This window comes from Lampetra planeri, chromosome 4, assembly GCF_965212315.1.
Source record: "Lampetra planeri chromosome 4, kcLamPlan1.2.h2, whole genome shotgun sequence".
Taxonomy (NCBI): Eukaryota; Metazoa; Chordata; class Hyperoartia; order Petromyzontiformes; family Petromyzontidae; genus Lampetra; species Lampetra planeri.
Window position 1 is genome coordinate 24,258,775 of NC_136110.1, and position 16,788 is coordinate 24,275,562.

At 41.2% G+C, this 16,788-nt stretch overlaps 1 protein-coding gene across 2 annotated transcripts in view; it reads right to left on the minus strand.

Annotated features, from left to right (window-relative positions):
* The window catches only part of CSMD3 (CUB and Sushi multiple domains 3), a 446,157-nt gene that overhangs the window by 144,819 nt on the left and 284,550 nt on the right, over positions 1 to 16,788 (minus strand). For both annotated transcript variants that reach the window (XM_078593568.1, XM_078593567.1), the window contains 4 exons: positions 12,248 to 12,574; positions 5,336 to 5,530; positions 3,154 to 3,292; positions 2,119 to 2,306 (listed from right to left, as the gene is read on the minus strand). In XM_078593568.1, coding sequence (XP_078449694.1) covers positions 2,119 to 2,306; positions 3,154 to 3,292; positions 5,336 to 5,530; positions 12,248 to 12,574 — 849 coding nt within the window. The remainder of the gene's footprint in view (positions 1 to 2,118; positions 2,307 to 3,153; positions 3,293 to 5,335; positions 5,531 to 12,247; positions 12,575 to 16,788) is intronic.

The following is a 16,788-nucleotide window of genomic DNA, read 5'->3' on the forward strand; positions in this document are numbered from 1 at the left end:
ATGTACTGCTGATAAAAAAAACTGCATAGTACGCATATGACATAATGTTACTGCTCATATGCATAATTAGTGATGAAGACCATTAAGTTCATTATCAGACTTATCTTTAAATGTCTTCCAAGATGACAAATTACTGCAGAAGAAAATGTATCTTTTATTTTAAAAAAGATTGAATTATTTTGAGTTTTTCTTAACTTTTCAACGAAGAAAAAAAATCAACAAACTACGTCTAAGAAAATGCATTGACTATAATTTGCATGAAATGTGATCATTTAATGTATTGTTTTACTTTAATTACTAGTAAAATGTGATATTAAAACTAATGGCCAAGGTAGAGTTCACTTACTATAAAATCAATCTTCTAATGGGAACATATGATGTATCCATATACCTGCTATGGTCAAGTCTCCCATCATCCCTTTATGGCCAGTAAAGTGAGAACTATATTCAAGGTATAATGGATTAAAGGTATGTCTCCCCCTTATACGTCATTTCACAAACACGTCCTCATGTTATTATTAACACCGCTACCGGATTTGCGTCGCCCCAACCCCACACTTACGTCTGTGACAGCATCCGTCTAGTCTTGTATTTGTCGCCTTGGCCTTTGCCTCCACCTACCCTGTACATGACCTACTTTGCGTTACACATACAGAAATGTACTGTACTATAAAGAACAATTTATTTTTTACGTACAGTATTTTGGTGATTGGGAAAAATTGCTTTGATTTACGTCGTTACGATATTTGTTGCGTATTTGAGGAATGCATCCCCGATGTAAACAGGCGTATTACTATATAATATATTAGGAAATGCATTCCAGTCAAATGATAAGTATTTTGTGAGAATTCCACAGTCTTACAGGGAAAGAAAAAAACTTACTGCTGTTATTAGTGATGGCAATTTCTGCCCATTGTTTCAATGATTGATGACAAGCCCTTTCCCATTCCGAAACGTCTGCAAGTTGCATGGTGGGTCCTCTTCACAGCTAAATCTCGGAAGATGCAAGCGGCTCAGCGTGAATTTTATTTAGGGAGGTTGAGTGCCGCTGTTTTTTAAAGATATTGTACTCACCGCAGAGAAGTGTAGTGACACGACCGCACTCTATGATAGCTAGCGCCTAATTGCCACACGCCCTCCTGTATGGAATTTTACTTCCAATTCCGTTCCGATGACATACATCATCGGAACGGGAAAGGGTTAAGATGAACAACAGCCAATGTTTGAGCGTTAACTTTTAATATTTTTCGCAAATAAAAAACACAGAGAAGTAACAAGACGTCATCATACACTTTCACCCATACCCAGAACAATGAGCACACTTAAATATTGTTTTATTATGCTACGCTCTCTGTTTTGGAATGTCAACAATAATTCAATTGCAGTATTTGAGTTTTCCTCTTTGTTTATATCACAATTTCTGTGCATAGGTTCAAAGGCCCAATGCATCAAGTGGGCAACAGCAGACAGCAATATTAAACATATAATCAATAAGAAAATGTATTCATTGAATTGAGCAAGGTCATGAGAACTCGGGAGAAAACAACGTAAACTTTTTTTGTATTTTACCAGGTAAGGCGCACGAAGCTATATAGTTGTTGTTTTTCAGAAGCGACCTGGCCATAAATGATAGCCCAATCAGGTGGCTTGTCACTTTGAAATGTATCTCTGGCAAATACTCTAAACGCATATTGATTCTAAATGTGGATGGAAAAACCTGAGGACTAGGAGAAAAATGCACTCGACCATATGGAGAACATGCAAACTCCAAATATACAGGTGTCAGGGTCGGGATCGAACACACAACCTCCTGTATACCAAGTTAGGTAGTTAACATTTCGCCCTCGCGGTGCCCCAAAGACGATGGGAGGAAATGTCAAAGTGGAGCAGTGTGAGGAAAGAAGCAGAAAGACGTGTTTAAACCTGTGGCGTGCATGAGATGAAATAGTCAGTCTAATAGAGTCCTCAATATGAGTGGAGAACAGTTTGTGAGAACAGAAACCATGGTAGTAGCGATAGACGAGTGATACGGAGATGACTAACTGCCAATGAGCAAGCGACTGGAGTAAATCGGCGAGTGCTGGATCAGATAGACATTGCAACAATGACATCACTTACTCTCATACTGAATGTGGAAGCCAAAGCTGGAGCGGCTGCTGTCTGTCGTGAATATCAGCAGCAGGGCATTGCCACTGCTGAGCAGAAACTGTGGAACCTGGGTTCCATGGTAGGAGCCAACAACAGGAGAACCTTCAGTCCGGCCATCGTGAATTTGAAGCACGTCATAATTTACTTCGGTCTGAAATCTGCAAATCAGTCACATTAAACCCAGACACGCGTGTCAACAATACACAATATTTCAACACTGAGAAAAAGGTAAAGATGCAGCACTTGCAATGTCTTCCTCACACCACTTCTGGCAGAAGAACATCCACCAGAAGCAGCTCTAGAAATCCGCTCTAGAAGGTATCCGGCCTACTCTTCTATGCTGGCCAGATATCTTGGAATAGGTCGGATTATCTATCTACTTAGGCCACCAAACACTACCTGCTCATCGACTGGGGTGTACCCATTTATACTGCTGGGTAGACAAAGGTGGGGGGATTGTTCCAACTGCCGCGTTGGGAGATCAAACCGGTGACATCTGAATGTCATGCGTGTTTGTACGTCGAACTTCTTTCACACCGTACATAGCCAACCGTGCTAATTGGAGGTGTGGGGGAAGAACAACTTAACACAAAACGCAGTTCTAACAAAATGAGTTTTCAATCTAGATTTTAAAGTGCATAGCTCCAGTGGCTTCCTAATATCGGAAGGAATGCAAGTCCAGTGGGATAACTATGACACCACAACAGCATCCATAACAGTGATCATATTCATCTTCATTTCATTTCCCTTTGTTCAATGTCAGAAAACTATCTGTTTGTGTACGGTTTCAATGCATCATGTTATGCTATTTTCTCTATATTATTCATATATATGAGAGGCAACCAAGATGTATTCGAACAGTGAAAACTTGATTAATAAAATGAACATAACTCGGAAAGAAAAAATAAATTATATTAACATGTGGGTGATTAACCCTTATGAGAAGATTTCAAAATATACGCTCTAAGGAAAACGCTCACTTTTAACATGCAAACTCGTGCGTACCTGACGAACTTTATTTTGATGGCATGTCCCTGCTGCGCTTCAATCAACCACTCACAGCTAAGTGAATCTTTGTACTGGCCTGGCCATCCCGGTGAGAGGATGTTACCAACAGGTGCAGAAAGAAGCCCTCCGCAGGGTGCTGTGGGTAAAAACAAATAACCATATATTTATCGGCATAAATGCCAAACAAAACTTCGCAGGGAAAGACACAAACGCAATGCTTGTCACGACACAAAAAAAGGATGCGTGAATTGACCTTGAGTCGCTGCTTTTATCAATGACTTGGCAAATTATAATCAGTTGCGATCAATTATAGGTCCACACCAAAATTATCAGTGTATTGCATTTTTTTACATGGTAGCAAGCATTGATTAGTTCATTGAAATTAATGGAGTAAAAAAACATGTGCAATTATTAATCATTGGATTATGTGTAGTTTTATATTGTAATGTAATATATTCCTGCAATGCCGAAACATAAACTGTTCACAATAAATTATTTACTGATCCCAAATTCCACGCTATTATAAATCATTATTTATCTAATTCTGTAATTTACATTTAGCATGGAGTAATTTACTCAGTTTAGGTTTTTTACGACTGTTATGTACAGCATTTATTTTTCAAAATGCGTGGGAATCACACATCAGTCCACTGTGTGTTCTGCCTGCTGCTTCTAAAATCCGTAATATCATTCCTGGTTCATTACTAGGGTTCTGATTGTTTGACTGCACGAGTCTCAAGCATTATCAATCTCCTGAACTTTCACAGCAGGCTTGCTACTGCCAGTATAATGTATAAGTTATTCTGTAATGCTCGCAACGAGTGCAGCATTGCACACAGTCGGTGCATGATATCCTCTGCAAACCAGTGAAGAGAGACAATCACGTGTGACCATTACATACAATTAGGTGATAAAATAACAAAACTTAACTTTTTATTTTACCAGGTAAGGCCCACTGAGCTATATAGCTCTTTCGAAAGTGACCTGGCCACAGACTAAAACTCAAGGAAGTGGCTTTTCACGTGGAAATTTATAGCAGCCAAAATTCCTTTAAATGCATATTTCTAAATATTTCGGGAAAAACCAGAGGAACCAGAAAAAATATACGTGACCACGGGGAGAAAATGCAAACTCCAAATATACAGGCATCAGGGTCGGGATCAAACTCACAACCGCCTTCATACCAGGCGAGGTAGTTAACATCTCACCACCGTGGCGCCCTGGATGTGGTATATACTTGCAAAAATTTACTTAGACCCGAAATGAAACTTCAGGGGCATATGCAGCTTTTGGATTGTTACTTTTATGTTTTATAGCCACTCTGATAATGACTAACTTGTAAATAAGTCATGCAGGTACCCACATTAATTATGTTACATTGTAAATATGTAGTGACATCGGCGATGTCACTGTACGGTGCCGGCCTGGAAGGATCGTGCCGTTCGATGTTCCTACATTATGGACAGCACCGTGTGGGTGGCTGTGTGTAACACCACCCCTAGCAGGGCTTGGCGAGCACTGGGATAGTGCAGGCACCACGCACAGCGTGTGGTGGGGGCTCCCCCGAGGGGGAGGGTGAGTGTCAGACCAGGGACATGGTTGTCCCGGGCAATGGCACTCTGGTTGACCCCGTAGACACGTGATCCGGAATGTCCATACAGGGGGCCCCAGGTGAGGGGGGGCTAGGGGGTGATCACGTGTCCGGAGAGAGCTCTTGAGAAGGATCGAGAGGGAACGAGAATGTTCGGGAAGGCGGGCAGGGCCGAGCGGCCCCGACCGGAGAGGGATATTAGGTGAGTCCCTGAGAGGGACCGGGGTCTCTTCGTTCTACAAGCTGGAAGTTCCACGTCTCAGCTGGAAGCGCCTCATTGTACGGGGGACCACGTGGTCGGACACCAGAGCGAGGGTCCGACCCTTCGTTGCAGTAACTTCCCTGTATAGCGTAGTTAGCTCGGTGGTCACCACCCTAGGTTGTATCTGGTAAAGGGGCAGTTACCCCTTTGTGTTACAGTGTTACAAATAAAGGTGTTGCCTCTAAAAGGCACAACGTCTGCAACTCAGTTGGACTCACTACAAATAAATAAAAACAACTGCCGTAATGGCAGACTTCTTTTTTATTTCACCGCAGCTCCGTAATTAAACTGTCATGTTCACAAAACGGTTAAACCGCTGCTGTTACCTTCGCACGTCGGTATCTGCCCATTCCAGATGACGCTTCCACCTTGCGTCACGCACGTTATCTCCTCAAAGCCCTGCGTTTTGATGAAACCTTCTTCGCAGACAAATGACACCGAGCTGCCCAGCAGGAAATTGTCCCCAAAGCGTCGGCCGTTCGTGGGGACTCCAGGATCATAGCATTCATTGTGGCCAAATGCTGTAAAGAGACAGAAGACACACAATGAGTGTTGCATTTGTTATCGTTATACGTGCACATGTGGACTTGGTTGCAGTTATGTTACTCTTATATGCCTGGGCTGAAGCACAGTTGGCTACATATGGTGTGAAAAAAGTTCAACATACATACAAAATGTGAGAGCTCTCATTAGGCACATGTGTTTGTTACTCTATACAAATGCGTTTTTTGGATAGGCTACCACATTGGTATACACACGGTACTGTGTATAAATGCTGTCCCAACATTTACTGATATAAAATGTAATGTAATAAAGGATATCTATCTCAGTAAACAAACATGGCAGGGCCGACGCAGCTATCTCCTACACCGATGGACAATTAAGAATAGCCCACAGTGCAGCTCTGGTCATCAATATCAAGCCATGCACCACGTAGTAACACGACTGCTTGCTTCGATAATTCACCGGCAGCATTTCAGATATTAGTCCATGGGCCAAACCAGATATCGTGTAGCACCTGAGCAGACAATTCTTTAGGGGTAGCAATGGCTATGCATGGTCGATATGAGCAAATTAATTAGGTGATAACCTTTCCAAATGGACAGACGTCTCTTTTCGATCCCTCATGTTTTTGGTGTTTCATGATATTGCATTTTAAGTGGATGAGAACCTTTTTCCGAGATATATTGTTGTTTGTGGGCACTATCAACATGGTAGCTATGCAGAATAGATCTGATATTAAGACGAAAGATATGAGTTGTGGCTACCCGCTATGTCAAAAGTGGACCAAGAGACAGCCAAAATTCCAGACTAAGTCATCGGGTTCTTTGCCCCGTATGCTGATAAAACAAAGGACTGTAAAAATGCCCTTCAGGGAATCGAGTGACTTATCAGCTCCCTTGGTCAGTTATTAGTGTATGCCATTTCATGAGGTAAAAACAAGCCAGAAAAAAACATAGTATTCTGTCATATGCTATGAAATCACTGACATGAAATGTAGAACTGATAAACATGCCAGAACAAAATGGCTTGGTCAGTGTATCATACTCTCAAATGGAAGAGACTGACACCACTCTGTGCAAGCAAAAGCTGACTATCAGGCATTATTTGCTGTGGCAGCAAAATATCCCTCCTGGTGTGTTTACCACCTTGGCCTGGTACAACATTGACTGACTTGAAGAAACTGCCAGTGGACAAGGGACATCCCATAGAGTAAATTGAATTGCAGATCAAGCTACATTCACTGGACCTGAGCCATACAATGCAATGCCATCTGTGAAGAGAATGCAGAAACTAAGTTTGAGTACTGAAGGCCTAATGCTACCCACCTACAATGGAGGGCAGCGATTGTGTCCACCAGCAACCCATAGTAGACAGGTTGACACCACCACTGTGGTGCAAATCTTGACTTAAAGCTTTCGTGACTGCAGGAATTCATATTCTTTGACTCTTTCGGTATTGTCACGTAGATAGGTTCAAAGAAAATAACAAAAAATAACAAAAAACTACGACGTTTCGATCACAATACAAGCGATCGTCATCAGGAGGCAAAAAAGATAGGGGAAAGCTGCTGAGGCAGACTGTTTTAAAGGGTTAAAATGGGTGTAGCCCAAGGGTCATAAACGAAGTGGACAGGGCTAGTGATGTTAATGTGATAAATGAGCATGTTAATGTGAGAAACGAGGGCTACCTCCACGATGAACGCGCGGAGGTGGCTATGTTAATGTGAGAGATAAGTATGTTAATGGCAGATCGCAGAGCAGAAACGTCAAGCTCGGCGAGACGTGTTCACGAACACGGTCCGAGACATGTCGCTTAGTTTCCCCAATGTAACACAGTACATACAATTCGTGATCTGATCCCATCCGTGATGGATGTGATCCCTGACATGCAATACCGTGGCAGTAGTTACATTGGGGAAACTAAGCGACATGTCTCGGACCGTGTTCGTGGACATAAGGCAGATCTGAAACATGGTTGGACCAATACCTCAGCCGTGGCTGATCATTGCTTTAATGCGGTGGGCTCACACAAAATGTATTTCTCTAAGACGAAGGTACTTTGCAAACCCACTGGCTATCAACAAAGTTTCGTTCATGAAGCCATCCACATATATATAGGCACAATTTCAATCGAGAAGATGGTTATAAACTGAGCGATCATTGGAAGGACGTTATCAACCAATTTAAGTCATAACTGGCTGTGATGTTCCCATCCTACCACCTTCCGATGTTAGTTGTTATTTTCGACTCTCTGATTTTACATTAACAGGTTAAATTTCCCACACTAACACAGCCACCTCGTTCGCCGAGCTCAATGTTGCTTCTCTGCGATCCTTCATTAACATGCTAATCTTTCACATTAACATAGCCACCACTGCACGTGCATCGTGGAGGTCGCCCTTTGATCTTACATTAACCTAATTTCTCACATTAACATCACTAGCCCCGCCCACTTCGTTTGACCCTTGGGCTACACCCATTTTAAACCTTTAAAACAGTCTGCTTCAGCAGCTTTCCCCTATCTTTTTTGCCTCCTGATGACGTTCGCTTGTGTTGTGATCGAAACGTCGTAGTTTTTTGTTATTTTTTTGTTATTTTCAGTGAACCTATCTACGTGACTTTACCACAAGACCCAAAGAATATGAACTGTGGTGCAGCATGCCGAGGAGAGGAACCTTCTGTAACTTCTTGGTCGCGCATCAAATGTTGAAGCTCAGAAAGTCAGTCACTGGACTAGCTTTTAGATCCTCATTGGCGAATGATATCACATTGGATGAAGGCAATGTAGGCTACCCGTCAAAATCAATACACAGGTGAAGCTACAGAAGTTGTACTCAAAGCACACAGAAACCTCCTTCAGCAAATAATAATTGTTTCCCGGGGAAGACAGCTAACCTCTAGGACCACTGCCATGGGGCACTCTCCAATGGTGATATAACTATGCAGGACAAATAAAGCAGCACTTTCCAGAGAGCTACATAGGAATGTGTCCTCCACAAAAGTTATTCCTGAACCATCAGCATGTATCATGGAATGAGCTTGGTCCAGAAAATGAATGGAGGCAGCAAGACATTTGCACAGCTGGCAGATTTTGCCTTGTCTCCGAATGATAGAATTGATAATAATGTTTCGATTTAAAGCTTTCGTGACTGCAGGGATTCATCTTCTTGGTTCTTTCGGTAAAGTCACGTAGAAGGGAAGTAATAAAATAATAAAAATAAAAGTGAGAGTGAGAATTGTTTTATTATGTTTTATTTTTATTATTTTATTACTTCCCTTCTACGTGACTTTACCGAAAGAACCAAGAAGATGATAATAATGTGTTTGATGTGTACTGGGAGAAGTCCATCAAAAAATGTTGAGAGACGTAACTGAGGTTCAGAAACCAGACATGAATTCAAAAAAATTGCCCCAAGGCCACAGCATCCAGCTGTCCAAAATATGTTTTTGTCAGCCCCTGCAACAAGTCAAGTTGAATCTACTTCTTTGTGGAAGAGTGGATGCTGTCTAAATACAGATAGATAATCTGCAACACATAATTCATTGTATATGACTTTTGAGGAACAATGCCAGATGTTTACAAGGGATCACTACTGGGAGGAGCTTCAAGAATTTAAGTTTACACAAGAGGAAAGCAGGCACCCGCATGCATCTACTTGCATTGCATGCTTCAGAGACTCGGTGTAAAGAAGCCACAGCCATAAATGTTGACAATACTGTACCTTGGTTTTGCAAATAAATTTGATTGCTCTATGTACCAAAAGTGTGGTACAGAGAACCGTACAAGGTTCCTTGACATTGGATAGCTTGGAACTTCACTCAGAAGCAGTGGCTGTGAGGCTCTGATTAGGTTGTGACTCTGTCAGTGTGGTTTGCAGGCCATAGTACATTCAATCACCTGAAACATCTTAAAGCGAAGAAAAGTGACCAAGATCCCTTCAGTCAGGTTAACCGATCATAGGTCGTGTCTCCAAAACTACGTCAGAAAATACAATTTACTTCAATTTACTTCAATTTACTCGTTGCAAATACCTTTCGTCCAAGCCAATGCACTGCGATGGCAACTGTTCAGTTCCAAACAAGGAAGAAACGGACTCTCTTCAGCCCTTGCACTGAAGATTCTCTCTTGAAGCATGTCCTCTGTGCCAATTACCAAGCTGCCATTTGGAGGCTGTGCCTTTAAAACAAGTCTCTGTGCCAAACCCAGAAGGATGCCGGTGGACAACAGATTATGATGATGGAAATCTGCTCATTGACTGGATGAGTGGCTCACCTGCACCAGAGGCTGTTAAAGAACTGTGGTCATTCAACCGTGCACATTCCTGCAAACCACCAGTATGTACTTGTCTTGTAAATGGCTTGAGATGCATGAACATGTGCAAGCTAAGAATGATGTAGAAATCGGTGAACTGATCATGCTACTGAAAATGTTGAACTTGATGAATGTGAGGATATCATAGATCATTATTTTGAACCATAGACTTTTAGACAATAGCAATTTTTTTTTTGTTAAAGACATCCATGTCATCGCTTTTACTTCAATGTTTGCATATTTTTGTGTGCATAACCTGTACTCTTCAGGTTGTAATTAGAGTCATTGTAAAACATTAAATAATCACTTCATGAATGCTCATTTTATATGTTACATGAATTAATACGTGATCAAATTCTTTCATATTTAAAGTCCCAAGTAGAAAAATACATATTCTTTGGGTCTTTCGGTAAAGTCACGTAGATAGGTTTTCTTTGAACCTTTGAACCTATCTACGTGACTTTACCGAAAGACCCAAAGAATATGAATTCCTGCAGTCACGAAAGCTTTAAGTCAAGAAAAATATGTATTGGAAGTTTTATAACATTTTCCATGTGTAATCACAATATGTTCTACATGAGAAATGTGATAAAGTCAATTGATTTACAGACTTTAGAAGCACACATACCATCACAAAAATATTGTATATTTTTTTCCTTACCATGGGCACACATTCTTTGTACATTAATACATGGGTGTGGAATCACGATTTCAAGTTTCATTCCATGATTCAGGCCCAATTTGATTCTAACGTGCGTGGGAACATTTGACAGTTGATAAGTAGCACTAAGCTGGCATTCTGCAATGGTTATCACATCAAATTATACACTGGAGACATAGACCACTTTGAACATTTTACGATACATTTCCCCCAAAAAATTGAACAGATGAGTGTCATCTCTTGCCTGAAACAAAGTAAACTATTTTATTTTACCAGGTAAGGCTCACTGAGTTATAGAGCTATTTTATCAGAAGCGACCGAGCCACAAATTATTTCTCAACGAAGTGGCTTATCATGCGGAAATGTATAGCAGCCAAATACTCTAAATGCATGTTTAAAACTGTGGAGAGAAAAACTGGAGGACCCGGAGAAAAAAACTACGCAACCACGGGGTGAACATGCAAACTCCAAATATGCAGACCTCAAGGTCGGGATTGAACCCACGACCTCCTATATAACAGGCAAGGTAGGTAACATCTCGCCACCGTGGCGATTATATATTTAAACAATTAAATTACCAGGGTAGTCATGAAGCCATCGACTGGCCCACTTACTCACCAACCTCACCAACCTCACCAAACCCACCTTACCATACAAAATAATAAACATAAAACTTTCAGCCACCTGCATAGGCTGCAAATGAATACGTACAAAACTGACACATTGTCTCGTTAATTATATTAATACGTTTAATTTATGCCAAGTCGATATTTAAGATGGCAATGTAAATCAAACATGTCTAATAGAGATAAAAACAAAACAAAAATAATTACGGAAAATACCTCAACATGAAATACATAGGCCAATCAATAAATAAATTATATCAGCACCAGAATGTTTAACTAAGTACAAAGGAAAAGCATGCTTAAAAAACATTTCAATATTTTATGTTCCCAATTAAAAATAAAGAGATTGTAATAAACATTAATCAGAGTCACTGGCAGAAACATAATTGTTACTGTAGCTCACCAGAGGCTTCGGGAGGCACATAATTCATGAAATTATACTGGGGGGAAGATTAATAAAACATTCATTCACTCCTCCTTTATTCTAAACCAGGGGTAGCCTCTGGCAGTTGAAGAAACACACCGACAGAATACATTTGTCTGCTTCCATGACAAGTCATGATCAAAACTATCACCAGAATCTGATTAGATAATAACTATGACATAAGTTTTTCAATGTCTTCGTTAGTCAGTGAAAATAACTTAAATAGGAATAATAAAGATACAAATAAATATTCAGTCGACCCCACCCGGCACTGACCAGCAAGGTGAAGTATGCTTAAACAATCCCCATGACTGACATGGTGATTGGGGGATCTTCATTCAGCAGTGGATTACGAAGGGCTGTCAACTATGTACTGGCATTTATTTTAAAACGATAAATAAGAACCTTTCCATCAAACCTACCTCATATAAAAGGAGATGTATCATTATTTTATTGAAGTACAAGGCACATTATCGATATTATTATACTCAAAAGCTTGGAGATGTTGATTGCTGATGCTCATTTGTAAATTTACCTTCGAATAACAGATTATTATAACAGTTATACAGCACTTATTAAACAGTGTGTATAAAAATGATGGCGTTTATGGTCTGTGTTTGTGCATCACTGAAAACACAAACCCCACGTGATTTGCATGCCATTGGCGACCACTGCCGGTATCGTGAGCCGTGTCCCCCACCCCACCGCTTACTGGCATAGGTGATGTTGAAGCCCCTGCCAGAGGCAGAATGATCCGACTGGAACTCAAGGCGCAGCACCTGCCCCGTGCTGGCCAGATGGAAAGGCGCCTCCGTGCCAGTGAAGGTGCCGAGCACGGCCGTGTCGGCCCTCTCCCCGGCCTTCACGGTCAGGAAGTCGAACTGCGACTCAATGTCGAAGTCGTGGAAGAGCAGGTGGATGCGGCTGCGTGGCTCGGCGAGCACCAGCCACACGCAGTTCACGTTGTTGCCGTAGCCCTCAGGGTAGTTGGGAGAGAGCATCTCTCCACTTGGCGAAGTGAAGTTTACATAGCACGGAACTGCAACGGGATGACAGCATGGGGGGGTTGTTGTTGAAATACAAGGGTGTAATAAAAAGCTTTGCTTTAGTCATTCTGCTTTGTGTGTTTCCAATGTCCGCATTGGCCCTTGCTGTGTGTCTGCACGTCAGCAATTACAACAGGGTGCGTTTTTAGGAGGAAAAAACAATCAGATATAACATAAAATAGGAGAAAAACTAGATTTGAAGCTTTCGTGACTGCAAGGAATCATATTCTTAGGTTTTTTCGGTAAAGTCACGTAGGTAAAACATCAAAATTAATGAAAATAAAATAAAACAAAAATCACGACGTTTCGGAGGCAACGCAAGTCTCCGTCATCAGGTGGGACCGTCACAGCCAGATTAGCTGCATCAAGTGAGGCAATGATTCAAGATGTAATCCCTTATAAGCAAGTTTGGAGGGGGGAGGAGAGGGGGGGGGGCTCATCAGAATGTGGTAGCCAATGAATGGAACGTAAATATACAAACACAGACATAATTTCAACCGTGATGATGGGTACAAACTGAGTAATCATTGGAAAGATGTTATCAACCACGCAAAAAAGACTTAATTACACTTTTTGGACCATCTTATCTGACAGGCACTATTTTACTTTACTTTACCGAGTGTTAACATCCCCAGTTATTTTTAACAGTACTCTCTTCATTGTTCAGCCAGCATTGGTATAAACATGGGCATTTTCGTCCCTTTGTTCTATCATGTGTATCAGACCTCCCCTCCCCCTCTCTGTCCATTGTGTTGGCGTGTGCAGCAACCGCGTCCAAGCCGTCGCCCATTTTTTGGCCCTCCCCCTCCCGCCCCCCTCCCTCCCGATACGTTCCATTCATTGGCTACCACATTCTGATGAGCCCCCCCCCTCTCCTCCCCCCTCCAAACTTGCTTATAAGGGATTACATCTTGAATCATTGCCTCACTTGATGCAGCTAATCTGGCTGTGACGGTCCCACCTGATGACGGAGACTTGTGTTGCCTCCGAAACGTCGTGATTTTTGTTTTATTTTATTTTCATTAATTTTGATGTTTTACCTACGTGACTTTACCGGAAAAAACCTAAGAATAGGAGAAAAACATATATAATGTCGCATGTCCAGCATGGCCAATTAACTCCCCACACCCCGTGCAGTATTTGTGCACGATGTAACCATCATTTTTTACAGATGTTCACAAATCAGACATTTTCACATATACTCATGTATTCTTAATCTTGCATACATTTACTTATAAAGTGCATGTTTCAAACCTCTTTGGACTTCATGTTGGTCAAGTAACATAATTGTGCATGGTGCAACTGTTATGTTCTACAGATGTTTGTATATCCAGCCTTTTCACATATCCGTCTATATGTCAGTTGCCAGCGAGTTGGATATACAACGTTGTACTGTGCACATCGATGGCTATAATAGATGTTACAGATGAGTGCAATAAACTATTTCAACTAAACTGTTTTTATTTTACCAGTAAGGCCCACTGAAATATATAGCTCGTTTCCAGAAGCGACCTGTCCACAAATGATAGTTCAACGAAATGGCTTATTGCGTGGAAATTTACAACTGCTAAATACTCTAAATTCATGTTTGTAAATGTGGAGGGAAAAACCAGAAGACCCAGAGAAAAATCCACGCGACCACAGGGAGACAATGCAAATTCCAAATATATAGACGTCAGGGTTGGGATTGAACCCAAGACCTCCTGCATACCAGGCGAGGGAGTTAACATCTCGCCACCGCGGCACCTAGAAGTCATGGAGGAAAACCAGATAATTTTTTTTATCAAAGCAAAAAAAACCTTATTGCTTTTAAAATCCATGTTTTATTCGAATGCAGTGAGCCCTACATCAATTAAATGCAAGTCACAAATCTGCACTGCAGAAGAATATCGCAGTCCCTGTGAGATAGGAATTTAAACCGTGGCTTCAGCAGCCCCATTGGCAGCAGGGTCAATGCATGGCAGGACAGGTGCTCGGCAGATTACTTATCATGGGCACACTACAGGAAAACTGGATGTGAGCCTAAATTATAGATTACCACGTCCTTAAAATTGAAATAAGGTCAAAACCTCTACAAAAAGAATTTTACCTGACGAACAAGAATAAATAAACTGAATACATTAATACATGAATCAATAAAATCACAATTCACAACAAACCGAAATGATGTATAAGAACGCATAGTAGAAGCATAGACAATGAGTATTATGGAATGAATATTTTAGATATCATCTTTGATATATTACAGTTCACAACATTAGTTGATTATGCACGCCCTCTTACGTGTGTTCATAATAAATGCGCATAGCGTGATTAACATTATTTCTTGTCAAAGTGGTAAGATGCAGCAAGCAACGATGCGATACATCATCAAGTCGTGGTCAACCTTAAATAATCTATGGCCCTATGTGCATACCATTTTGAACAGGCCATTTTCTATGCACCGTAGGTATTCTGGCATCATGCATGGTGATGACGCTGCATAGCAAGCATTGCATTTCATAACGGCCCCACATGCAATCAATAAAACACAGTACTGCAGATGGTAAACTATTTTAGAAAACTTCACGTGTATGGATATACTCAAATACTTGTTGGGTGATGCATGTCAATTATACATTTTATTAGGTGGTGCATCATTATTTTTTTTTATGTAAAATCTTCAACTATTTATTTTTTACTTTTTTTGGGGGGGGGGAATCTATTAATGTGTGATTATCTAAAGCAGTGGTCCCCAACATCATTGGACCTTTGGTCCACAGTCAACCCTCCAAATGTGTTCACAACCCACCATGCACCGATAACAGATGATATTATGTCCATAAACAATGTCAGCAATCAGCGGACTCAGCCAGAAGCCTGCTGTTTTTGCTGAGTCATGAACACGATCTCAATAATCATGTCATGGGCAGCATAAGAAAATGGTGTATTGTTAAAAATACGATAGCATCTGCCTCGGATCACTTCCTTGCAGAAACCCAGTGGTCCGCGGAGCAAATGTTGGGAAGTACTAATCTAAGCAATGAAAGGTTATCTCCAATATGGTAATTGCAACCTGTACAAATTTCACAATATCAAAAAAAGCAAAACCTCCATGAATTCGCACTGTATGAATTCTGCAGCCACATTCCTAATCATCTGCATATCCTAAGGGAAGGAGTCTGCACAGTCGTGGCATGCAGTGCACCGCTGAGCTACATACTTGACAGCCATAAAACACTTTGTAACTGCAATTAATAAAATGCCGTGGGACATGTAGGTGAGTCAGTGGTTAATGTGCTGCATCCAGGTTTAAACACTAATGTCCATTGCTGATGTTCCAAAATATTCCAAATAACTCAAACAGATCTCCACAAAAGGTTAGGGTCTCCTCCAAGACTGCGTGCTCAACGAGTGGATTTAAGTCTGGCACTCTGAAAATACACAGAAAACCAAGACACCCACACCTCCGATTAGCAGGATTGCCTACATACAGTGTGAAATAAGTTTAACATATGTATGTATGTACGTATGTATGTATGTTCAACTTCCTTTGCAGTGTACATAGCCAACCGTATAAATTGAAGTTGCGGGGAACTACAACAAACTAAACACAAAACACAGTTCGAACGAAATGAGTTTTCAATCCAGATTTTTAAGTGCATAGCTCCAGTGGCTTCCTAATATCCGAAGGAAGAGCGTTCCAGATGGCCGCAGAACAGCGTTCCAGATGGCTGCAGAAGCGCATCTGAAAGCGCGCAATGCAGTGACCGTCTTTATTTGATGGCTAGCCAAAATCTGCTGCGAGGATGACCGGAGTCCGCGTGATTGTTTATGCTCCTTGATGAGATCAGCAAGGTGTTGTGATTCATTTGTGGAAAACACTTGTGTGTAATGAGTGTGACCGGAAGCCAATGTCGCTCAGCGAGGATTGGACGGACATGGTCAGATCTTACAGTACCCGTCACGACACATACAACACACATACACCATACATACAACCAGGCCAGCAGGGCAAAGCACTCATTTCAAATGGTTATCACATGATTCAACGTTGTTGGCCACATAAAGCAATTGGAACCGCTAAAGTTATTCCATCTCAAGTGGTACTAACAAGTGAAAAATCTGGTCTAATCACACGACCCCTAAATATTGAAGTATTAGTCATTCAATAGGAAGTTTAGGCATTGCTGCCATATCATTAATTATCCACTTAATCACTCCATAA